At 37.0% G+C, this 27,788-nt stretch overlaps 1 protein-coding gene across 2 annotated transcripts in view; it reads left to right on the top strand.

The window, feature by feature from the left end:
- The window catches only part of LOC122798296 (cytosolic non-specific dipeptidase-like), a 345,095-nt gene that overhangs the window by 280,177 nt on the left and 37,130 nt on the right, over window positions 1-27,788 (top strand). For both annotated transcript variants that reach the window (XM_044067118.1, XM_044067117.1), the window contains exons 8-10: window positions 9,588-9,748; window positions 17,305-17,469; window positions 24,275-24,416. In XM_044067118.1, the coding sequence (XP_043923053.1) occupies window positions 9,588-9,748; window positions 17,305-17,469; window positions 24,275-24,416 (468 nt within the window). The remainder of the gene's footprint in view (window positions 1-9,587; window positions 9,749-17,304; window positions 17,470-24,274; window positions 24,417-27,788) is intronic.

Raw genomic sequence — 27,788 nt, 5'->3', positions numbered from 1 at the left:
TTATGAATAAAAGGATTCAGGCCATGAAGATAAAGAAAGAATCCAGTGTTTTTGCAGGAATAGGCATGAATATCTCTGACTATAGACTTGATGTTCTTTGTGTTGCCCAGAATGTGAGTGAGAAAGCAGGTGGAAAATGTTGTTTACTATATAGATAACTTTCCACTTAAATTTGACATAGACATTTGGTACTTGTGTATGAGTGTTGATAATGGACTCTCCTTTGACTTTTATGTCCCTGTGGTGGTTAGAAAATCTTTCTACCTTGCGGATATTAGCCTTTGTGGTATCTCATCAAGGTCCAAAGAAGTTATAATCCCACTTTATTAATCCTTTCTTAGGCCCATCATTAAATAAAATGCACTCTTTGTCATATTCTCCACTAAGCACCTAAACTAGCTTGAAAGACCTCAAAATTTCATAACCAAAAATATCTCAGGTCTCAGTAACTTTAGCTTCTCTGAAAGACTAAAATCTTTGTCCATACAGTCTTTGTCATACACACTCCTGAAGGCTGATCTCTGGTTAGCCTTCCAGGCTATGAATGACCCAGCACTCTTTGAACACCTTCACCTAAATAAAATGGGTCTATATTATATTAGCGAATGCATAAAATTGCGAACGCTATATAATTGACCGAAACACTCCAAAAATCCAAAATGTCAAACACACGGATCAGCGATTTTTTTCCCAGGGAAAAAAATCACTGATCCGTAAAAAAAAAAAAAAAAAAAACACACACACAAAATACACACACCCCTACTTAAATTTACCAACTCCGAGATCGCACCATAGTGGAGGAAATGGCAAAGTCCTGAAAATGGCCCAGTTATTTTTTTCCCTAGGAAAAAAATCAACTGTTCTGTACTTTTGGAATTTTGCCATTTCGCGCAAACATGTTAGACAAAACAGCATTTGCTTAAATAATAGGAACCCAATAAAATCAATGGTAATTTCGTGTATACTACCACATTAACAACACCACCAAATGGAGAGATAGATACCTAACCCGACATACACCCTATAAAATCAGTGGTAATTTGGTGTATACTGCCACATTAACAAAACCACCAAATGGTGAGACAGATACCTAAGTCGACATACACCCCATTTCTGGAGTAGGCTGCCCATACCTGTCAAAAAGTGTACTTCCCTTGCAACCTTTAAACCCAGTCTGGATGACTGGATGGGTGATCACTAATTTTTACTGAAGATATGTGGAGAAAGTCGACTTAATGAGGACACTGTTGGTCTCCCACAGTACTGGGTTATGTGAATGAACTTCTCAATGGTCTCTTTTAGCCATAAATTTCACAAAAACCTATAAATTTCTGACCTATGCTCATGATCCATACTAGATTATGATCAGCTACTGAACTCTGTATAAACACTTTCTTACTTTAATAAATAAAATGTAAGGATTACATTATAAAACTTATAGAGCTGGAATCCCAGAGCATTAACAGAAGTAGGAGTCCACCACCAATGGGTCTATATTATAACATCGAAGTTCTCTAACATCGAATGTTATAATATCGAACCCTAAACACCGAAGTCTGAAAACATCAAACAGTCAGAATAGCGAATTTTTTCCCAGGGAAAAAATTTGCTATTCCAAGAAATATACACACAACACAAAAAACAGCAATCCACATACATACACTTAAAATCCTACACCTAAACTAAACTTTACATACAGTACTAGCTATCCACTTACCTTAACCCAACCCTAACCCTAAGGTCTGTCACTATCACACACTCACCTCACCCGCTCCCTAACCCTAACTCACCTAACCTGCCCCCTAACCCTAACCTACATACAATCGCACACTTACCTGACCCACGCCCTAACCCTAACTCACCTAACCTGCCCCCTAACCCTAACCTACACACAATCGCACACTTACCTGAACCCGACTCGTAACATTCCAACATATCAAACGCTGAAAACAGTGAAGCCACAGCAACGGCCCACCGAATTCTTTCCCTGGGAAATAATTCGGTGTCCTGCATCTTTGCTGTTTTCAGCGTTCGACATTATGGGTTTGATATTATAACTTTCGATGTTAGAGAACTTCGATGTTATAATATAGACCCCCACCAACATGGCCATTAGTTTTACAGAATATGTTTACCTAAAACTAGAACAAGTCAGTTAAACAGATTCATACACTGTTGCTGTACCTTCAAAGTACACATTGACAAATTAGAAACAAAAAGTAATGACAATTTTATTGCACCTGCCTTTTGTATTGTAGCTGAAAATACTCCTTCTACATTCTTCTTCTTCTATCAGGTAAATGCCCTCAGTGCAGTCAAACTGTAAAACAGTAAAAAATCAGCAGGTCTTTGTTTTCAGTCTGTTTTTGAAAAGTATATTTTGGCGGAAAAAGTTAGTAGAATTTTGAATTTAAGCATTCCATAACAAACTGTTACAGTTCAAGACTGAAATAAGCAAACAGAATGAAACCCAGCAATTAATTGTGTTTGTGCTTGTAGGGATAAAATAAGCTGTGCAGTCACAGAAGCAAACAGGGAAATTGAAAACAATCACAGACTAGCAATATTTATGTATCTCCCCAAAATAGCATATATCAGACACTTCCAAGATGGCTGCACACTGATCAACAGCTTTATTTCAACTCTCCCAGTGTAAAAAGAAAATAAACTGAGAGATAAGGGCCAGAAGCTCTGTGAGTTTTAGTAAATTCAGTTACTGGCTAGTAAGTACACTACCTGGATGCAAACAAAGAAGAAACTTAGAGAGCTTGAAAGAAAATCAACTAGAAAAGGTAAAGAGAAAGCACTGAGTGGGAAGAATATTGTAGCTGTTCAGCAAAAAGCAGTTTAAGTGCCAGCTTTGGTGCAAAGTATACTTCCAATAATCTAGAGCAAAATATAAATCAAATGTGCTCAGAACTAATTAAACTAAACAAAATATTGCAGGAGTATAACAACTCAGATAACAAAAGGATGGAAAAACTGGAAGAAGCTTTAATAAGCTATTCAGATGAACTGACAAACCTGCAAAAATCAGTGGTCAAAATGAAGAAAAGGCTGACTGAGTATGAGACTAGTAAAACTGTTTAAAAAAAAAAACTAAATTTAGAGGACAGAGCACACAGGAAAACCAGAGATAGTCTGCTATACGAGGAAAAACTGGAAGGAACAGACTATATTAATTTTATGAAAGCGCAAATAAGCAACAGGACTTGTATTCCACAGCAGGATTTGTTAATTAAAACCTGTATTAGTAAAGATCCAGTTAAACCAGCAGAAATAATTGATCCTGACAAAACTGTGGCAAAAAGGGCAAAGTATTAAAAACTGGAGACAGCAGAGTGTTTGTGGAAAATGATTATTCTCTTTACACTAGGCAGAAAAGAAACAAATTTATCCCAGCAATTAGGGAATGTCAAGGAGTAGGTGTGAGATTCAAGCTGCTGTACTTAGCTGTCTTTAAAATATTTTTCTTGGAAGATCAAAGTCATTTTTTGATGCAGAACAGGCTAAGGAGGAAATACAAAAGTATGTCCAAAAAAAAAGTGAGCAATCAAACAGAAAGGATTTCTGCTTATTCTTCTGATAATGAAGCTCATAGAGAGACTTTGACAGTGAAATCTTGTCCAGTGTTCCAAAGGAAAATGGTTGAGAGACAGAAGAAAAGCATAGGAATTGACTAAAAGAATCAGTGAGTACCTTGGACTTGAACCACAGATTGGGGTTGGGAGGGTGGCTTAATGGCTAAGGTGTTTGCCTTACAAACACAAGGTACAGGGTTTGAGTCAAACAAGGGATAATTGGCTAGGCTTGAAAGGGCAGTTAGCTTAGTACTAAACTATGAACAGGAAGAAGACTTTTGGTTGTTGTGTCGTTTGGCTTTACCCAGTTAGGGGTCGCCACAGCGGAACTCCGGTCCGCTAATGATTGGCAGTAGATTTTTACGTGCCGAGTTGCCGGCCCTGACACACAACCTTCAACGAAGGTATGCCCATTCACGCATGTCTCCACACAGAAGACGCTTTAGCTGAGAATCGAACAGGACGTCTTACTGTGAGGCAACAACGCTACCGCAGCACATAGCACACTGAAATTAGTGAATAAATGTGAAACTATTAAACAACAATCACATTTGTGAAATGGGGCTTTACAAGAAAAAGTGCAAAGATTGGACTTTATTAACTTTGTTAAACTTGTGGGAGACTGAAACACATATGCCACATGTCATATCATAAACATTTGGAAAGACACTGAAGGGAAGGAGGGATGAAGGAAGGGTGAACAAAAGAGAGATAACTATAAATAAAATGACTTTTGTACTTAACAGTATTTCACAAGTCATTCCCTGATATAAATTGAATGTTATAAAGTAAAATATTTTAAATTATTGTTGTATGTGCTCCAGATACTAAAGTAAACAAGAGCCTTTTTTCTTTTATAGTTTTAAGAAATGTAGCCATTACAATTTAAAAAGAGAAGAAAGCTGAACAAAAGCATGTTTAAGTTAATATGCTATAAACTTGAATTGTTCAGGTGGTGGATGGGGTGTAAAAGTGCACAGATTGTAATACATGTAGAGTTGTTATATGTTCTCTCCTACTTTTGCATAGGTGAATATCTGATTAAGGCTTTTGGCTTAATCTAATAACAGTTTTTTTATGTAACCAAGTAAAGAAGAGGACACTGAATGCAATGAAATATTTTTCTTTGGCAAATAAGTGTTCAGTATAAGTCGAGAGGTTTGCAGAGTTGTATGTGCATTTGGTACTTTGTTTCCATGGAAACAAGCTGACTATAGGGGAAGGAATATGGTTCTCCCTTCTCTTATAAATGGACAGGGGCAATTACCACAAGCTTCCTCACAGAATAGAACTACTCACACAAGAACAGGAGTATTTGGTACACTTCTTCTAAGGCTAATGGTTAATGTTTTCTGAAAGCATGTGAGCTGCTTTTTACAGGGAAAGGAAGATAAGACAAGTACAGACAGTGGTTAGTGTAAGTAGGAGTACATGCTTTAACATGCATGTTAACATGGGTAACCTTATGTTAGATTAAGTTATGCCAATGTGTAGCTGTCGATTTGGGATACCTGTTCCTATCAGGAGGGTTAAACTTCATTATTTAAAGATATGCATAGTTGTATGTGTTTGTTTTTAGTTAATAGGTTATAGGAGTGTTAAGGTGTTTGTTTTTTTGTTTGTTTGTTTGAGGATTTTTGTTAAAACAAAAAGGTGCATAAAATGTGTCATAGGTTCAAATGGAGATGACAACAGACAACTATATAAGAGATCAACCTGCCAAACATTAGTGGGGGCATATAATACAAAAGCTGGAAAGAGACATTTAAAAAAGCCATTTTATATATATATATATATATATATATATATATATATATATATATATATATATATATAATAGGTGGGAATAATAACTTCTTAGGGGGATCTCATTGAGCAAGAACAGACACAAATGCAGAGTGCTAAAGAGAAAATAGGGGGATATCTGGATAATATGCATGAGTTTAGAAAGATTGCTCTTAATCAACTGTTTTTGATAATAACTCTAGAGCACAAAATGCCCTAGCACAATGATTTAGACAACAGAAAGTAGAAAAGGTTATTGCCATACTTAGGGATCCTATGAAAATAAAAATAACCAGAGATACTGTAGAGGTATTAGAGATATTTTGGAAATTTTATGAAAATTTGTATAAAGCAGTAGAATGTAGAAATCAAGAAAAAGTACAAATGGAAATATTTATGGAAGACTTAAGTAAGGCAAGCTTGCCTCTCAACTACTTAGCACAAGAAATCTGGACAACACATAAAACAAAGGGGGACAGAGGCACAAAAATAGGGATACATTTTACATATTGCTCTTATAAACTTAGAAAGTTGCCAGAATAATAGGCTTTGTGTCATTATGCATTTTTTGAAGGATATGAAGTCTGAAGCTAAAATATCTGTCATTATTTATTGACTTCATTCCCCAGTGATTTGCCAGAAAACCACAAATTGTATGAGGAACAGACCAAAAACATGTGTCAAAAATCTTGAATAGTTGAGAGGTATGATTCCAATGCTAGAGGTAAAGGATAAGCAACAATTAACAGCTGAGACAGGAGGAGATGAAATAAAATGGTGAAATATAATCAATATGCAGGAAAGTCTCCAGGAACAGATGGTATTTTTGTGGAAATGTAGAAGCTAGGAGGGAAGAAAGTGATACAAATCCGAAAGGTTTTGTTTAACAGTATTTTAGAAGGAGGGGAAGCACCAACATCCTGGAGAAAGCAGTGGTGGCTATAACACCTAAACAGGGTAAACACCTATTATGATATCCCACCTTAATGCAAGCCCATTTCAATTCAAAACCATGATTATACAGTGCTTGTGTCTATAATAAGTAAAAGAATAGCAAAGGTGTTCCCAAAATTGATAGATATAGTTCAATGTGGTTTTATAGGGGGGAGGCAAAAATTTTTACAACATTAATAGAATAATGATTATCCAGAGGGAAGCAGAATGTAAGAAAATACCACTGTTGTTGGTGGGTTTTGATGCAGAGAAAGTATTCAATAGAGTAATCTGGGATTTTATGAGTAGGGCAATAGAAGCATTTGCAATCTCTGATACAATAATAAGGTTAATTAGGAGGATATATGAGGGATCAGATGCAAAAATTAAAGTGGGACAGTTCATGGCTGATAAGTTGTGTCTGAATAGAGGAATCAAGCAGGAGTGTATTCTTTCCCCTTTGTTATTTGCATTATACTTAAAACCATTAACAAAGAAAATAAGGGACTCAGAAATTCAAGGATATAATTGGTATGGTACTCAAGAAATGTTGGCTTTATTTGCAGGCACTGTTATTTTGTACCTGATAAAACCAGAAAAGTATATGTCAGTGTTGTGGAACATTCTGAGACAGTTTCAAGCTTTTTTTTCTGGATATAAAATTAATGCAGACAAAACAAAGGCTATAGCTGTAAACTATGTACCCACACATGAATCAGTTCAGCAATACCCATATTTATGGGCATAAGATAAAATGAATTATTTAGGAGTATGGATTGAAAATAATTCTGTTATGGAGGCTAAGGATATGGGGGAAGAGACTAAACAAAAGATAATACAAAAACTGAGAAGCTGATGAGGAAGAAAGATGTATTTAGGAACATATTTTCTGGGAGTGTGATAAGTTGGCAGACTTTAAAGATTCCCTGCAGACTACTCTATCAGAGATACTGGGTGAGCAAATTGATGTAACTAGGGAAATGATTTTTCTGAGCTATGATACAGAATCAAAACTGCCTACACATAGTAAGGCCTTGCTTTAACTAATTATGGTGGCTGCCAAAAAAAGCAATTGCTAGAAATGGAAATCAAAGCCTAAACCAACTGTACTGGAATTAGTGAATATAGTAATAGAGATAAAACAATTAGAATTGGGATCTTTAGAAAAGGGTAGGAGCTAATTACATAGGAAAAATGGTAACAGTGGGAAGAATACATACAGGCGAGGGATGAGGTTTAAAAGAAGGCAGGATATGAAAGAGCTATGTAACGTTTGACTGACAATGATTGGGTAGGTTATAAGTGATGTATATTGTTTGCAACTAAAATTGTGTCAGTACAGTTTGTGATGCAAAATACTTGCAACTGGGATTGTGTCAATATGGTTTGTTTTCATTTATATAAATGTGCAATTGCCTATATTATAAGTGATAATTTAATAAAGAGAAAAACTGAGAAACTAGAAGCTCTTGTTTATGAATAAGGATAGCAAGATACAAGCAGTGGAATGTTTTTAGTCACTTTAGTTTTATATACTGGTCAGCCATGTTTTTATCAATAAAAGAAGTTGTGGTCAGTAATTAATAAACAGTTGAATAATTTTATCTGGGAGGGAAAGAGGGTAAAGGTCAAGTAGAATAAGTTGATTCTTCCAGTCGAACAAGGTGATTTAGGATTACCTGATCTGAAAGGATATTTTAGAGCTACACAATTATGGCTCATATACATAACACAAGCAGAAAGCTATGATTTAAAGTGGAAATGGATGATGATGAAGCAAAATGGAAATTCAAGAAATAAGGACAGAATGTGATTTTAGATGCACATCCTTAAGGAGAATAACAATCATAAAGTAACAGAAAGTATTCTATGAACTAAGCTAACACGAGAAGGGGGAAAGGAGATTCTGACAACAGGAATGACTGAGATTAGGGGTATGGAGAAAAGGCAAGAGGGTGCTGGGATTTACTAGAGAAAAGTGGCAAAGTAACCAATGTATTGGGAACAAATAACTAGAGAGGGGAAGGTAATAGAATGGGAAGAGGCCAAGAAGACATCTGGACTGCAGGCTATAGACTGCCTTCTGTATCAGGGACTGATATCACAGTACAAGCAAGCAGAAAGGGCTAGGGGAATCCTAAGTGGAAGACTACTCTGGTAAAATGTTTAGTTGAATCTAGAACAGAAGTTGCTGTTAAAAAGGGGTTAATTAGTAGGGCATATAAAATATTGCACAATAAGTATAGGTAATCAATCAGAGGAGGTTAGAAAAGATTGGGAAGAGAGATTGGATACACAATTCACAAGGAAACAATATGGCTCCCAAATATGCAACAAATTCTTGAAGAAGATGTAAAATTTTTGCTTGGAAGTATTTGCATAGGTATTTTTATACCCCAAGCAGACTCCAAAGAATTTTTCCTCAGGTAGATGCCAAATGTTGGGAGGTGTGATGCGAAGAAAGAGGTAACTGTGAACATATGTTTTGGGAGTGTAATGCATTGGCACACTAAAAATTCCCTACAGAGTACTCTGTCAGAAATATACTGGGTGAGAAAATGGATGTAATTAAGGAAATTATTTTTTGAGCTGGGATTCAGGACCTGAATTGTCTAGATATAGTATGGCCTTGTTAAGTTTAATTCTGGTGGCTGCCAAAAACATAATTTACTAGAAAATGGAAATCAAAGTCTAAGCCAATTGTAACTAAATATGTGAATATTATAACAAAGATAAATGAAATAGAAGAGGGATCTTTAAAAAAGGGTAGGTGTGAACAATACATGCAGAAAATTTTTATGGAGGAGGAGTGAGGTTTAAGGGAAAGCAAGAACTGATCAATTTATGTAATTTTGGATTGATGATAATTTATAATTCAGTCTTTTACTTGAACAATTTCAGGTGAAATCTATCAACCCTCTTCCAGCCATATATGTGTGCAAATAATTTTTCCCTGCCTCCCAGTGTAGTACAATGATTTCATACTCATTTAGAAGCAATGAATGTATTTCAGAAAATAAATTGTTGTTCATGTAGACATCACTTTTTTCTCTGTTTTTAAAATAAACAAAAAATTATTTTTATAAGTGAAATTAGGTCTGTTGGGCTTTGAATAAAGCATATATTTGCACCATGCATACTAGCTGAAGACACTCATCAATTGCCTGCTGGCCTTGTACCTTACAAAGCTCATAAATATTGTGCATACCTCACACATGTTTTTGCGTGTACTTCACATGCCATAAAACTTCCCCAAACAAAATTTAATAATTCTCGTTTTAATTCCAGACAGCCTTACAAATTCCTCTGGTCACATTCTTATACCTGGCATCAATGAAGCAGTGGCTGCCTTGACTGATGAGGAAACAAAGCTCTACAGCGGAATAAGTTTTGATCATGAAGAATTCAGAAATAAAATTGGAGCACAAGAACTTCGGCAAAAAAACAAGGTAAGTGATGAGGAAAAGATTACTGGTAAATCTTAAACCACACATTAAACATGTTTATGTTTAATTATTTGTACCATTCATCAAGTACTCCAAATTAAAGATTAAGTTTTAATTCTGTTATGGCTGTACAGCTATAAATAGCCAAAAAGTAATGTTTGGTTTACCCTGTAAAATAAATTTCATTAAAATTGGAGTAAGAAATCTGTAATAGCTAAATAGATTTCTCTTAGAATTATGTTCCCTGTTTCATGTCTAGTCTGAGGCTGCAAGGAAACTGAATGCCTTGCTTTGGGTTATGTACTACGTAAATGGGGATCAGTTAAAACCAAATCCATGTCTATTACTCATATAAAATTCTGTGTAAATATGAATGAACATACATTCCTTCCAAATGATGATTATATGTTCATAAAGAGGTCTCCTCTACAGAGAATATGCACACAATGGACATTTTGTGATATATGTTCCACATTTTAATTAAAGTCAGTCCTAGTATCACGTTAAATTAGAATGTTATCATTTGTATCTCTAGTGCTATGAGAAGCGACCTGACTTTGTGCCCATACCAGCAAGATGTCTTTATATACACTTGGTTCATCATTTAAAATGTATATGGGGACTATTCTTGTGGTGTGTTTCTATATTTTAATGCAATTTTTGGCTCTGGCTCCAATTTCATATTACTGTATCACTTTTTCTTGTCTGTCTGTTTTGAGAGAAGGGGCGTGCCCTTGGGCCCCACCAGTACGATATACATTGTTGATCATTTTTTTTCTCTGTTCATATACAGTGACAGACCACTTTATAAAGACTAAAGCAGAGAGGAAGTAGGAAAATAACATTTTTCCTAAAAGGAATACATGCAACTAAGGGTACAGAAAACAGGCAAGAGATGGCAGGAAGTAACTGCAGTAACTTTAGTAGCTTGGTGGGACAAAGGGGACAGCCCCCCCCCCACAAGTATAAAGTGTTATAGGGTACAATCAAGAAATGCTGATCTGATCAGTCTTCAGTACATTATTGTCAGTCAGAAATGAATGTGATAGAAACTGTAGCAGCTGCTTGCTACAAATATAGATACAACTGTGTTTACATATGTTTTTCTTTTTGTTGTTTTGTTGTTGCAATTCTATTTTGAAAGTTGTGGATCATGTGATAAATGGAAGTCATGTGATAATGACATAAGAAGTATATAAGGTACCTGTATGGATTTCTTTTTCTTAAATGGTTGAAAAGCACTGTGTGCAAAGGCTTGCTGTGGTTTCCATTGACAATATAGCCCCTGGTTTCTTTTGAAGCATTTACTGCTTGTTCCCTGATTAAGAATTTGCCTGCTTTAAGCTACTATTTTTTAAGCTGTACGATATGCTAGAACAAAAGAGAATGAATTATTTGTCTATATTTATGTTTATGCTGTGTTCCAGGTTAAATCTTGTTAAAAGAGTGGTAATATATACTGGAAAATAGAAAAGGGGACTTGGAACATTGAATCCAGCTATATATTTAGCTTCTTTGCATATACATTCCTCTCAACTGTCCCTGATTTTGACTGAAATTTTAGCTCTGTCCCTCTTAACCCTTCTTAAAACTAGTGAATAGAGAAAACATGGTAAATTATATTTATTAAATAAGAAGTCTTTTGGCTTTTCCCGGTTAGGGGTCGCCACAGCAGAACTCCAGTCCGCTAATGATTGGCAATGGATTTTTATGGTGCCGAGTTGCCAGCCTGATGCCCAACCTTCAAATAAGGCACACCCATTCACACACGCACCTATCTGCATGTCTTTAAACATCACTCAACTGAGGGGAAGACATGCAAACTCCACACACCCCTATAGTGCCTTTTTTAGGCAAACTTCAAAGGACAAAACCACCACCATAACAGGTACAAGCATGCAAAATCTGAAGGTAATGCTACTCAATGCTAGAAGTCTAAACCTCAAAATGCACTCTCTCGAGGCACTCCTAAAAATGGAGAACATTGATATCTGTGCAGTAACTGAGACCTGGTTCAAGGCTCCAGAGAGCACCCCTGCAATACCAGGCTACAACTCTTACCACACTTTTCAGCCACCAAACCAGGACCGAAACACTAAAGGTGGAGGAGTGTCAATATTCACCAAGGATATTCACACCACCAGGCTAGTTGGCCAACACAATGAGTCTGAAATTCTCCAAGTGCAACTAACACTAGGTAAGACTGCAATCCAAATTGTAGCTTGCTACAGATCCCCCACCATACCCCAAGATTCTCACTACACCTTTCTAAACATACTGGAAAATATTAAGATAGAACTAAACACCCTAATACTGGGTGATTTTAACTACCCTGCCATTAACTGGGAAAACTACTCATGTCCCAACACCTTTGCGCAATGGTTCTTGGAATTCATAAATTCCAATGCCCTGGATCAACTAATCCATAGTCCCACCAGGGGCTCCAATATCCTAGACCTGGTCATTACCAACATGGGAAATCAATGCTCCATACCTATGGTCACCCCCTCATTAGTCAGGTCTGACCATAAGCTAATCACCCTTAACATCCACATCCCACCCCCACCCCCCAGTAAAGAAACCACCATAAAAAACTTCTCCAAAGCCAACTTCATGCTACTCAAGTCAGAAGTGACAAACTTCATGACACCCATGCAGATGGGAACTGAAAGTTCAACTGCTGAATCCTACACTAAGGCACTGTACGAGCACATCCACTCATGCATGAATCGTGCCATCCCAAATAGAACCAAAATGCTCTCATCCAAAAAAGGAAGCCAATCTGGTGGTCCCCTGCCATAAACAAACTTTACAACAAAAGGAAGAAACTTTTGCAGAAAAGAGGAAAATCCCAGGATGCAAAAACTCCCTTACTAGCCTCAGTAAGAAACTGAGATGCCTCATAAAATCCTCCAAAGCTAGTTACGAAAATAAAATTGCCAAAGATTCCAAAGACAACCACAAAGCATTCTATAACTATGTCAAGAATCTAAATGGCAATGCTCAGATCTGCTCTGAGCTAAAACAGAATGGCATTAAATATACTGATCCGAAGGATATTGCCAATATCCTGGAAGATCGATTCAGTGCCAACTTCACCCCTCTCTCCCCTCCTAAATGGCCCATCTCAATACCGGAAGATTGCCAAATTCCAGTAATAACGGCCACACAGGTACAAAACGCACTCTCTAAAGCCAAGAATACAGCATCCATGGGACCAGATGACATCCCAGGCTGTGTACTACATGAACTACAATATGAACTGGCACCTCACTTAAGTGTCGTGTTTAATCATAGCCTCACCTCAGGTTTCGTGCCCACTGAGTGGCGCAGAGCTACAGTTATCCCAGTCCACAAGGGGGGATCCACCTTGGATCCCGGAAACTACCATCCCATCAGTCTGACAAGCCTTATCTGCAAGGCCATGGAGTGTATTATCATGGAACTTATAAACAAAGACATTGGCAACCTTCAAACACTGGACCCCACCCAGTTTGGGTTTGTGAAGGGCCGATCTTGTCTCCTGAACCTGATTGACTTCTTTGAATCAGTCTCCAGAGCCATGGACAAGGGTAAGGTGGTCCACACAGCCTATCTAGACCTTGCCAAGGCCTTTGACACCATCCCCCACTCTGGAATCATAGATAAACTTACTAAGTTGGGCATTAATTCCTATGTCACCCAATGGGTTGCTAAATGGCTTACTGATAGAACCCACACTGTAAAAGTAGCCGACTCCAAATCCAGCTCCAGACAAGTGACAAGTGTAGTACCTCAGGGTTCAGTCCTAGGGCCACTCTTGTTTGGCATTGACTTCTCTGAAGTACAGGTCAACACTAAGGGACTATGGCTAACAAAGTTTGCAGATGACTGCAAACTGGGAGCCATTATTGAATCCCCAAATGATGTGGATACTCTACAAAAGGGCCTTACAGAAACAGATGCTTGGTGCCAGAGCCATGGGCTCAAGCTCAATGCCAAGAAATGTATTGTTATCCCCTTTGGGAAAAAACATGTATCCATGAATTACCATATAGGTGGCAGTACAGTAAACACAGAAAGTGTGATAAGAGACTTAGGGACACAGGTGGACAGTGGTCTCACCTTCGATAACCACATCGCCACAACAGTCAGGAAATCCTTCTATGTGGCACACCTCATCACGAAGGGCTTTTCATCCAGAAAAAAGGAGGTCATTGTCCCACTGTACTCATCCCTCATTAGACCCATTATAGAATACAACGCCCCATTTGGTATGTACCTCTCAAGACATCTGCAACAACTGGAAAGGCCTCAGAAATACCTCACTAAAAGAATCACAGGCCTAAAGCAGATGCCCTACGCTGACCGCCTTAAAAACTCCAGCTATACTCTGTCGCATATCGTCTACTCAGAGGCAATCTCTGCTTAACATACAGGGCCATGTCAAACCCAGAGCTGTTGGACATGCAACACTTAAAGAAATCCCAATCCCTCAGAGCTACATGCTCCAGGGATCTAAACCTTGTCATCACAATAAACAAAACATGCTGGACGGATAGGTTCCTGACCCAGAGACTCCCCAGACTCTGGAATAGATTGCCCATACATGTCAAGCAGAGTGCCTCTTTGGACCTCTTCAAGAGGAACCTTGACGATTGGATGGGAGAAAGGAAATTCACCCCAGGGATCACATCAGTCACCCTGCTAGACAGGGGTCCAGGAAAGTAAATAATGTGGGAAGAAATAGCCAGGGAATTGTTATGGCTAGGCTTGTATAGGCCCTAGGGCTGATCGCCTAGTACCAACCTATGAACCTATGAACCACAGAAGGCGCTCTAGCCGAGAATTGAACAGGAGAACCTCTTACTGTGAGGCAACAACGCTAACTGCTGCACCACCACTGCAATTATATTTAGTAATTATTTATTTATTTATTGCATTTGTTTACTGGGAAGGTCCACTGGGCCTAGGTGAGCCCATTTTCAGTGGAGGCCTGGGGAGAAAAGCTGCACATGACATTAAACATGTTGAAGATTACAATAAATATAGAAAGCTAGTTACATAGATAGCTAGAAGGCAAATACATAAAAATAGAGACATATAGTTACAGTTACATAGATAGCTAGAAGGCAGTGGAGTAAACAATCTTAGGCATTGATTTAACTGTCATATTAGAACATGTTAGAGTACCTACATATTGACCAGCTGAGTGGAAAGAGGAGGGGTAAAGTGGGAGTGGCACAGTAGGGGAAGAAAGTGAGAGGGTTATTTTTGGTATGGGCAATCTTCTTCTTCTTCTTTCGGCTTTTCCCGGTTAGGGGTTGCCACAGCGGATCATCTGTCCGCTCATGATTGGCAGTGTAGTTTTACAGTGTCGAGTTGCCAGCCCGGTGCCCAACCTTCCACAGAAGGCACACACGCACACACTCACACCTAGGGCCAATTTAGTGTCCAATCCACCTATTGCATGTCTTTGGGATGTGGGAGGAAACCGGAGCATCCGGAGGAAACCCACGCAACCACAGGGAGGACATGCAGACTCCGCACAGAAGGCACCCCAGCTGAAAATCGAACCGGAGAACCTCTTGCTGTGAGGTGGCAATGCTAACTGCTGCACCACCGTGGCCGCCTATTTTTGGTATGGGCAATAATAAGTATAGTTAGAGTTATAGACTTCTTTTACTTCAGAAAATGTAATTAAATTAATATTCTCTTATTCTGTCAACATTGCATGCTAATAGTATTATTATTTAAAAAAAAGTGTTCCCTATTGTCCCTGACTATGCCTGGATTTGTCCTTGATTCATTTGAGAGCTATGTGCATGGTATTCTGTTGAGATTTGTCCGTGACTGATTGAGAGTTATGCAGAGAGGTGTTATTATCATCTATATGTACAGTGAACAAAGGAAGCTCTTTTTGGTAAACACAACTGTTTTTTGTTAACCATATAAGCTCACTAGATAAAAGTTCATCATTTCTAGAGCAGCCCAGGAATATTGTCTGGTTAAGTGACTTTCTCACTCAGTGTTTGCAAGTGCAGATTGAAGAAATCAGACTTAGGATAACACCAGACTCATTTTTGGCCTACTAAGTGAAAATGCTTTGTCACAGTCTTTACTAAGAGCTTTTGTCATTGTTTGTGGCGGATACGAATTATATCAGGCTTGTAACACACATAATTATATTAATCCATATAACTCATGTGTCAGTTAAGGAGCTGCCAAGGAGTGGCATATGTTATCTGTACTGAAACTGGATTATAAAATTCCAGTGAATCTTTGTGATTAACAAATAGCATTAGTGCACCCATAAGAATACTGAATTATGACAGTGCTACACCAGGTTTCTTGTTGTAATGGCACAGTAGAAATATCAAAATGATAAAGATAATAGCAAAATAGAAAAAAAAGAGCAACTGTAACTTTACAGCTCTAACTGCCATGGGAAAAAGTTAAAAAGAATGAAGAGAAGAAGGGGGTAGGAAAGGGGTACAGAGGAAGGAAAGAAGGCAGACCAAGTCCTTCCCAATTGTTATTTGGTCCCTGGTGATCGGATATAATGAGGTCTTTCTCAGTTCCTCCTCCTCTTTCAAGTTCACCACAAATTTAATAAGTTATAGTGGAGTGCCATACAAAAAGGAAAATATAAATGAATTATGTATTTTTCTCATTTGAGTTGATAGCGCTTAGGGCATTTTGAATAATTGTATTACAGTTTGCGCAGTTGATTATTCTGTTCACTTAGGTATTGGAGTGCACACCTTGTATCTGTTTTATAGAACAGAGTGTAAGAGTGTAGGGCCTAATTCAGAAAATACATTGCATATTAAAAAATGCATTTTAACGGCATGAGAGTGTACAAGTATTACACTGTCATGCAGATTCTTATTTTTGAATGATAATTTGTAAACAGCTGGCTGTAATACAAATACAAAGTTCTCCTGCATACCTAAGCTGTACAATGTTTCCTTGTCTTTATAAACAGTAAAACTGGTTGCTGTGTAAGTCATCTGAGGCTTTAGATCATGGGTAAAGCCAAGCATATACCATTCAAACCAGAGTGTATAAACCAGTTCCTGAGGGGTCGTATTCTGTCAAACCCAAAGGCACTTAACGACTCAAATCTATGACAATAATTTTGTCATTTTGTGTAAACAATATGAATAACCACAACAACTTGGATCTTGGCAGTAGATAACATATCAATGATACATAAAGTTCGCAGTACCAGACAAGGTGAATTTGAAACACAAAGAAGCATAGTTGAAATAAAAAATGGTGCACAAAGGTGTTGCCTATTTCTGTATTCTACCACGTACACAGTAAAAGACTTAAAGTAGTAGAATGTTAGTGCATGTGCAATATAAATAATTATATATTTAGGATATATGACCTAAACTAATGCGGTAGCTGTGTCAGATGTGAGATTGGAAAAAAAATTAGAAGCATTGAATATACATCTGAAATTTCTGGCTACAGCCCAGTTTTATAGTTACTCATTTCAAAGAAATCGTGGAGATTTTCCCAAAGAAAACCACATATGTAACATTAATGATGTTTATTTGTGATTATTTCAGGAAGACGTACTTCTTCAAAGATGGCGTTACCCATCTCTCACCATCCATGGAATTGAAGGTGCTTTCTCTGGAGCTGGAACTAAAACAGTTATTCCAGCAAAAGTAATAGGAAAATTCTCAATACGCCAAGTCCCTGACATGGACCCTTTGCAAGTGGAGAAGCAGGTAACATAGTCTACAGCTCAGTGCTCTTTATTTAGTGTACATTATACACCCTGAACAAATACAGGCTTCTTAGAGATGCATCAGGCCACATGACGTGACGTGTTATATTGATTACATTAGAGTCTTCTTCCACATCATTCCCCTCATTCCCAAATCGATGTGATGCTGGAATCACTGCTAATGCAATTATCTACAAAGACTACAATAAGATGCCTTTCCCATAGTGAGGACTGCTATGGTCTGAAGAATTCTCCATCTATCTAGCAGTGTGTGTGTGTGTATGTATGTGTGTGTGCGTGCATGTGCTGGTGTGTACATGTGTGTGTGTGTGTGTGTGTGTGTGTGTGTGTGTGTGTGTGTGTATATGTGTGTATATATATATATATATATATATATATATATATACACACATTTTTTTTGTAATACAAATTGAGCCTAGAATAGGGATATATGGCTGAGCCAACACTAAAATTAGGTTTGTTGGAATATTTGGTGAGGAAAGAATGGCCTTTATACAGCAGAACACACTTGAGCAAAGTAATGGGGACTGGTCCATTTAAGCTGAGATATCTGGACTTTAGGTGTAATAAGTCATCAGTTAACCAGAGTCTTTTTAAGAGGGGGTAATTGTAATGTGGCAGAAGTGATTTGGAAGAATCCAGAAAGGTCTAGAATACTTTTGTGGACTAATGTGGCTGAAGGGAAAGAACAGTCAGCTCTGATGCAGGAGTTGAGCATGAAGTCCATAATTGCTAGTGAAATTTGGAGGTTGCTTGAATGGAGAAATTCTGATAAAATACTTTTATTTGCTTTGACAGAAAAAGCCCTGCTGCTAAAATACATTGCATTACAAAGATTGTAATTTTTGTTACCTGTGAATACCCTTTGCAGTTTGTATAATTTTGCCTTATACAGTCTGGTGACAGACTGCTAGAAATCAATAGAATGAGAATTAATATCTTCAACTAATATGCACATTTATTGCAATAATGCATTTTCCATAGTATTCTAATAGTTGTTATCTAGGAGATAAGGTGGTGCAATCTAAACTGCAATGCATTATAATACAAAGCCTGTCCTACTCTATGACTAATATACATATATTTACAATGTAAAATAAATTAAAAAGCTATATGGAATACATGTAGAGAGTGTTAACAAATATGTATCCACAACAAATGTATATTAACTGCACTACATGACACAGCAAACTATTATCAGAAGACAGGCCGACAGATGGAATTCATAGCTGGGGAAAAAAGAAAAAAAAAAGAATAGGAAAGGATATATTCAGTGTGCATTCTTGATGAAGAGGAAGAAAGGAAAACAGTGAGAGAGGTATGCAAAAAATAGATACTCCCTGTTCTACAGAAAAAAGTAGAAGTCAAAGCAAAGGATGGCACATATCCAAGAATCTTAACAGAAGTCTCACAAATGGTATGAGATATACGTAACAGTGTAAAAAATTCAAGCTTTGGGACTGCGATATACAAGTCTAAGGGTGGGCTTTAAAATCAGCAATGTGTTTTTTTCATGAAGCAGCTAAATCTTATCTTTGTATTTCACAGTAACAAACAGCATGTTTAGTGGTGGGGATGGGAAACCCTTATTCCAATGTCTGACAAGTGATGCGGACCATACTGCTAATAAAATAGTGGAGAAGACTGAGGGTGAAAGCTTGAAGTATTTGCAGGAGCAAATCACTTAACCAGACATCGTTCCTGAGTCACCCCTCTCTCTCTCTCCCTTTCTCTCATCTGGGAACTTGTATGATAAAACAACACCAGTTTCATGAAGTAAAGTATCACATGCCAATGTAAGAGTAACATTTGCAAATAGTGTGCCTGGTGGTACTGAGTTTACTATAACAGCTGTGTACTTTTTAAGTGATTATTAATAATCTAGCTAAGATGTCCTACTAGTTTAACTCTAGTATGAATGGAGAAAAATAGCCATTTCTCTAGGGCTATGATGGCTGTAGAACTTTGAAGACTGTCATGTTGCTATTGGTCATTGTGCTTGTTTGAATATTTTCAACTTTTCTGTGTTGTTGTAAATTCCACCTTTTACACAGTACTGCTCTTTGTGCCCCTGCTTTTAAGCACGCACTGATTTGATGCAGATATCTGGAACCATATTTTTCCCTATACCACCTAACCTACCCAAATCACTACTGATTAGTGTGATTGGTGTGATTAGCAATATCTGCACTACAGAAAGTTGCACAGAGTTGTACAACAAGCTGCACTGTGGACAACTAGTCTGCATTACATAGTAGTGTCAAATGGCCTATAGCTGCTGTACTTTAGCAAAATTAGCTTCTAACTGCCCCACGTTGCATTAGCAATTAGTAGTGCTCTGCATAGTGCATATACACTTTAAACATCATAGCAGTGGAGGGGGCAAGGTATGCAGCTCACCCATTATGGCAAAGAGATTGGCACAACCATCCTTGTGACATTGTATGTCTTGTTTGATGTTTTAAAAACTAAAATTTAGTAGTGCCAATACCAGCAAAGTTTAATGATTTAAATTTTTGGTAATTTGCGATGAGATGAGTGATATATATGATCACCCTCAATGTCTCTCTGTTACCTATACTTCCTCTTCTCCCCTAAGAATTAGAATTGGGAAACATGAAAGCAACATTAAGAAAACAATCTACTAAAATCCCTATTATACATATGGTTTATCATATCCCACGCAAAACATTAGTTAATTTTTAACATTAGGTATGTTGGGATAGTTCACTGGTCCATGGATGCTTAACAGACTTTTGACAGATTTTATATTGAAGGAGAAATATTTGATCATATTATTCAATTCATTATATTGATATCACCTATATATTATATCTATATATATACTCTCTATGTCTCATGAATGATATATTATATTGATTTATATATATTATATATATATTATATTATTTTATATATTATTATTATATTTATATTTATGTATTACGTATATATGGTTTTATATTATGGTATTCTATATGTTGATATGAGTTATTCATTGTAAATTTTATTTTTTTTTTTTTTTTTTTATTTTTATTTATATATATATATTATTGTTTATATATATATATATAAATATGTGTATTATATTATTATATATATATATAATAGTAAGGCATTCTATATTATGTATATTGGCTTTCATATGCTAACATATTGTTTTTTAAAGAGTTTGTAGAAAAATTGGTCATTAATTTAATTGAATGTTTGTGTTTTGAAACTTCCTAAAATGTTTATAAGATTTTTATAATTTTCAGCTTAGGAAAAGAATTGGTTTGGAAGTTCCATTATTTATAGGATATTGATATATCGTTAATTTGCATTTTATTAATAATATGATGCTTTTGTAAGTGTACAGTTTTGTGTTGTAAAATGATAGTGCATATTCAATAGTTACCTAACACAACTAGCTGGGTGCAATAAAGCCCAATATCTATCTCATTTAACTAAATACAGTTCGCTGTGTATTCCAACAAGTTATCTTAATCCCTAGACTAAGATGGAGGGTCAACCTGCTTGTCTTCCCTCTGTTGTTAGCCTCATAGCACTTGGTATCTGATGCTCACAAATAACAAACTTTTACTTAGTAGAACACATTCTGTTTGTGAGAGATAAAAGCATTTAACTAACATAGAGGCCTCACACTCTCAAAAGGACACCTCTCAGCAGTACACACTTCCACAATACTCTAGACCAGCGCATACTAAAACATCTGATGTGCAGCTGTAAAAAGTTCTTGCCAAAACCTCCTAGATCCAGAAAAAATAGGTTCCAATGAAAAAATCTATGTTACCTCCCCATAACCTTCTGGCACACTTTCAACAAAGAGTCACCAGGATATATATCATCCCACTGAATGGTGAATTTCTACATTTGATTCTGTTTTTTCAAATACTATTTGGATCTCTTGTTTTTGTGTTTTTAATAAAGAAGCCTCAACTTGAACTAGCCTGTGCTTCCCTACTTTCATTAGTAGATTTATACTGTGGAAAGTTTTTAAAGAAAATATTTCTGCCACCTGTTATTAGGTGGGATATTCACAGTATGTTTTTTATTAGGTTCCTGAACTCTAGGGAATCTTAGATCTTCCACGCAGAGAAGTTTCCTCATTATTTGTTTAAATCATCCTAGAGCCAGTATACAGAACCACTCTAAAATAAAAGCATTTTAGTGTTTGGTGAATCTATAGTCAGGCACAATGATTATCCTCTCACTAGACAGGATAAAGACAAGGTGATGATGAGATGTCTTTTCAGGTTTCAGAATCTATAGTATCTCAGTGGTCCTTAAGACCCTTTCATCTGGAAAATATGACTATAACATGGTGGCAATCTATACAGGTGTGAATGACTTAGCATGCAAAGCCCTGAAGGTTATGCAGAGAGAGAATTAGATATAAAGAAAAAATACTTGGCTTCAACAATTGGATAAATAGCTGGTGTCATTCCATGGGGATCCAGTATGTGTCGGTATGTGACAAGATACTCGACAGTTGTACTTGCTTTGCTAAGCATGATCTGCACCTGTCATACCAAGGCTTCCACATTCTGGCTAAAACCTTTGCTTCCCCTATTGTGCCTTTTTAGGAAGAGTCCAGCTAATACTCATCCCAAAATAGCTAAAATATCAAATCCAAAATATACTCACTATAAGGTAACTCTTCTGAGTGCCAGAAGTCTTAACAACAAAATTCCTGACCTTGAGGTTTTTCTGGGTTTGGAGTACATCCACACCAGTGTAATTAATGAAACTTTTATTTTGCACTTACCATGTTTTCAGACTCACTGACAACTGTGGTGTCTACATATTTGTTAGGGATCCTATTGCTTCTACGTAGATTCCCTAGAGAACCACAAACAGTGTTTACTGAGCTTCAAATCACACTAAACAAAACCAACCATCAGTTTATAGCATGATACAGGACAGACCTATGTCCCCTGATAATCATGTAAAGTTCCTAGATGTACTTCCTATAAGCAAGAAATCTATTATTTTCGGAGACTTTAAGTACCCATCAGTGAACTGGAGCACATATGCCTCAAATATACCTCAAATGTAGTATATGAAATAAAATAGAAATAAAATTGAAACTAGGGGAATGAGAGGCGTGTTTGTAGCAGAGACTTGAAAGTAGATGTAGGTGAAGGTTGGGCGTCTTTTGAAGAAATACAACTAAAATATGGAGTAGAAGGGGAATGGTCATGTCACAGAGAGCTCCTTCAAAAATTCATGGATAAGATACAAGCAGGTTGGAATGAGGAGGTGAAAGATAGAAGGAAAAGGGAAGTATAAAGGGAGAAGACAAAGGAAATGGGAAAAATACTAAGAAGATGGGGAAAGGCACAACAAGGTCGAATGGGGAGAATATACAAAAGTTACAAGAACAGTCCAGAATGCAATGAAAAAGCTGAGAAAACATTGGCAAAAGAGTCTAGGGAGAAAGATTATGTCTGGAAAGAAGTATTGGGCATGATAAGATTCTTGAATAGGATGCATCCAGATGGAGATATTTAAGAGGATACAAAACTCTCCAAAAGGTAAAAAACAGAGGTGTGCTTAGACGTAGCTGTTGATGCTGTAGTATAGCAAATGCAGAATAATATATGGCAGACATGTGAGGAACTTAACCAGCTATGAGAAATGGCTAGGAAAATCAGGAGTGAGATATTTCAGAGGGAGATTCCCGATTCATAGCAGTTCTATCTGTTTAGAGTTTAGACCACAATTGGAAAATGGCCAAAAGAAGATGCAGCTAGTAGTGGGGGAAGTTAGAAAGAAAACAGTGTGGAAAGAATGGTGAGTAGTGCAATATACAATGAGGGAGCAAAGCAAGGATGGATAAGTTGTGACGAGATAATAGAGAGTAGGTGCACAGACAGTGTAAGAACTGGAAGAAGAGATGGGAGTGCACAAAATAAAGAGCACGGATTAAATGACGAATTGAAAAAGGAAAATTGGAGTAACCATAAACTGAGCAAATGGCAAAAGGATATGATGACCACAGGTAAAGAAAGGTATAATAAATGTCAGTATTTGGAAAGAAGAGTTTGAAAACAGAGAGAGTGCTGTAACAAGGGAGATGATACGTGTTGATAGCTATCAGCATGTTGTTGTGTCTTTCGGCTTTTCCCGGTTAGGGGTCGCCACAGCGGAACTCCGGTCAGCTAATGATCGGCAGTTGATTTTTATGTGCTGAGTTACCAGCCCTAACGCACAACCTTCAATGAAGGTACGCCCATTCACGCATGTCTCCATGCAGAAGACGCTCTAGCTGAGAGTCGAACTGGTCAGTGTCTTACTGTGAGGCAACAACGCTACCGCAGCACCACCACCGCGGCTCTAGCTATCAGCAGCTACATGCCAAATGATTTCATTTACATGCTTAAGGTTTCATGGTTTAGCAGCCTTGAACTATATTACATAGGTTTGCTTGCACTGACCTTTGGTACATCATGTTAAGCTCTGAAGTGTATCTGTATTGACAGTCACTACACAATGAGTTGACCTAGCCCTAGAAGCAATTTATACTCTTTAGGAAGGGCACACTAACTGCCCTGCGCTACTCACAGGCTGGCCATACACTAAGCACTAGTCCTGGATCTGAAAGGAAATGCAGAATGTCATCTCAAGACATGGCATCCAAACAAATGTTGCTCAAGTCTGTGAAGTACGCCCTAGTGGAAATACAACATCATTCTTGTTATTTGTTGCAGGATCCTGCTTTGTACCTGTCAATGACATAGCTGATTTGATTTACATTGTTTTGCTATTATTAATCATTTTAGGTGATTGAATACCTTGACAAGAAATTTGCTGAGCTGAAGAGTCCTAATAAGATGAAAACAACTATGGTAATAGGCGCAAAGCCATGGCTCACGGATCCTAATAATAAGGCTTTTCATGCAGGAAGAAAAGCATCTAAAAGAGGTGGGTTCCTTTCTGTAGCTTGTAACATTCATACGTGTCAGTGAGTTAAACAGAACAAGAAACTAATTGCAGTTTCTGTTAACAATAAAGGAGGTCAAACACTAACAAAAAAGACACCACTACCTACTGCTTTCTTTAACCTGTTAATTGCATATATAAGAATATTATGAGATTCATTCTGAACTCTTTGATGTATTGATTTCATGATATATAAAGTTATTTTATTTGATTGTTGTATGTCTGCTTCAGTATTTATTTTCTCTTGTATATGCATGTGTGCATACATATGCATGTGAATGTTTTGCGCGTGTGTGTGCGCATGTGTGCGTGTGTGTGTGTGTGTGTGTGTGTGTGTGTGTGTGTGTGTGCGTGTGCATGTGTGTGTGTGTGTGCACATGTTTGTACTAACAATTCATTGAACACAGTGCATTTGACTGGTGGTTGTATATCTGCTTTGGTATTATTTTTCTCTTGCTTATGCATATTTGCAGACACATGTATGTGAATGGTATGTGTGTTTTGAGCTCCTCTGACAAATTCCAACAAAAGTTTTATCGATAAAACACAACATAGAAATGTCACCATACAGTCCCAAACTTAATGAAAAGGGGTTGTGTCCCAATTCCCTTCTTCTCAAGTTTCATTGCTTCTGAAATCACCATTCCTTGGTCTGGTTGAGGTACTAAGCAGATGCTATAATTCCTCTGTAATCTAGTAGTTTAATCAGGCCCAACATCCATCCGGCAGTACTAAGGTCAGTCACTTACCTGTTTTCCACTGTCAAACAGAATAGATTAGTACCTACCTAGTATCTGAAGTATACTCATGACATGTGAATGAGCTTCAAAAGGGGAGGTGTGTTGAGGACTATACCCTTCACAAATCTAGTGGAACATCCTGAGTTAAAACTTAGATATCTACATGGGACACATCCCTTGCTTTTTGAATGTGTTCAACAACTCAGACAAATTGAATTATGAGTTGCAGATTATGTAATCATATGTACTCTTTTGGGTGGACAAGTTCAACAGCTGAAGCCTGGGTAGAGAAAGTCATATGTATAATGAATGCACACATAAAGTACTATCAATAAAATTTTCTAAACACTGCATCCATTTTATTACAGCATCATGGGAAAAAGAACATACCCTAGCAGCATAAATATTAATGGGCATTCATCCTTTTAATATTCTAGCCAACACAAAATTGTTAACTTCATAATTATCAAAATGAAAAAAATGCTGTGAGACTTAGCCTTAAGGTGGGTATTGAATGAGCTGGACAAGAGTGTTATCAGCCTGATAAACAGAGGTTGCTATTTCAGAATTTATGTCCAGAAATGGAAAATATTTTATCATAGGTCCAACATTTGTGAGAGGAGATATTTAGTGATAGTAAGGAGGAGTCAGATGATCTAAAAAGTCTAAGTTCGTTTTACGGGAAGTGGAAATGAAGATACTGGAAACAAGAACATCCTGACAATAATGTCTAACAGAAAAGACAATAGACTATTGGAAAGAAAATTAAAATAATAAATGAGTGTTTGGATAGAGATGATACAACAGAATGTATGAGACATTAATGATGAGTAAAAAAAAATAAAATATTCATGAGGAATAAAATTATAACAGAAATGGGAAATAGATGGTGCGAGAGCAAATGCAGTATGGATGGAAAAGCAGACACTTAAACAGAAAGTAATATCAAAGACTGGGGTACATGCAGATTTCCACAAGGTGAAAAGTTGAAAGCAAAATTTCACTGAAACCTTAAGATAAAGATAAAGATAATCAGTGTAGTCAGACTAGTGAGAGAAAAGCATAAAGAATAGCTGAGCAACTCAGAAGGACAGGAAAAAGAATAAGTGGTAATTGGGGAACATCTATTTACAAATGATAGTAGTGAAATGTCATTGTTTTATAAAACAGCTGGGTAATGAAGATAAGATGGAAGGAACAGTAGGAAAAAAATGAAATATTTTAATAGGAGAGTTCAAAATGGAGAAGAAAAATTTTGAGAAAAGCTTAGTACGGGTGGAAACAGTGTTGACAGTCATATTAAACAAACAGAGTTAAAAACATGAATGAAAAAGCTTCATGTAGTAATATATGATGAAGAAAATGATGATGAGGTAAGAAGAACAAAAAGAACTGGGAGGGTACTGTGATTATGTTGACAATATAACGGCTTTTCAAGGGACACTCACTACCTGGTCCTAGATCTGGCAGGAGAAAAATAGAAGTACTGTTGAAGGAGCTATGTAGAGGCAGGATGTTTTGTGTTCATATGAATGTCTTCAGAATATCAGAGAATAAGAGTTTAGCAGTGATAATACATTTATTCTTATCATAATAAAGAAAGCATTCTTACAGATGGTTTAAAAATGTATACTAAGGAAAATATCAAATGAACTTAATAGAGGGAAGGAAAACAAGGAATGTCAATGGAATTTATGATGGAATATGCCCTACAATGGAAGACAATAGTACTATAACAGGTGGCGAGGGGGGAGTGAAAAGACTTACTGTACAATGCCAAAAGCCTAAATGAGAAGAGAAGCCATAGGTGGAATTAAATGGATGAAAGACTGATACTGCTGGCATTATTCAGGTGTGAGTACAAGTTTCATAAACTAAAACATGGAAATCCAAGGATTTCAACTTATTAGGAGCGACAGAATATGTAATATTGGAGGAAAGCTTATACTATACATCAAGGATGGAATTAAGTGTATACTTGAAGACACAGGTGAGAAGAGTAAGGAGGGTTAGTAAGACCTAAAAAGTAATAAATAATGATGACAATTGTAGAATTACAGTTTACTGATTACAATATGTTGGAATGGAGAATGATGTTAACATGATAATAATGACAATAATAGATACATGATTATAAGTGAATGGACTATCATAGTATCTCCCTAAGGAGGGGAACATACATTTGCATGCACACAAATTACATTATTCATTAAAGATACAATCTCAGAAGAAGAAAATTCCTCTGTAGGAGAAACTGAGGAAACAGTCTCTTCAGAATTGAATATTCAAACCTTTTTTCTCCTTTGATATGATCTTTGCAAGGTCAGCCGTGCAACAGGAAGCACTCTTGCCTTTGGTGCTAAAAGACCATAAGGGTGTATGTTCCCCCCTCCTTAGAGAAATACTATGATATGTTACAAGTGAATATGCTACATACTACACCTATTCATCCTATTATGCCAGCCTTGGAGGATATTTTTGATTCTGTGTGCAATAATCCTGATAGTCCATCTTTAGTCTCTAAAAAGTGAGATGACTTCAGTCAGTATTTGTTTTCTCATCTGAGGTCTGACCCAGCAGTTACATCTAATTCTTCTCCAGCTACTAACAAGGT

The sequence above is a fragment of the Protopterus annectens genome, chromosome 3.part1 (assembly GCF_019279795.1).
Source record: "Protopterus annectens isolate FY-2018-M chromosome 3.part1, PAN1.0, whole genome shotgun sequence".
Classification (NCBI taxonomy): domain Eukaryota; kingdom Metazoa; phylum Chordata; order Ceratodontiformes; family Protopteridae; genus Protopterus; species Protopterus annectens.
Note: the sequence above shows the minus strand (reverse complement) of the source record. Positions and strands in the feature narration are given on the sequence as shown.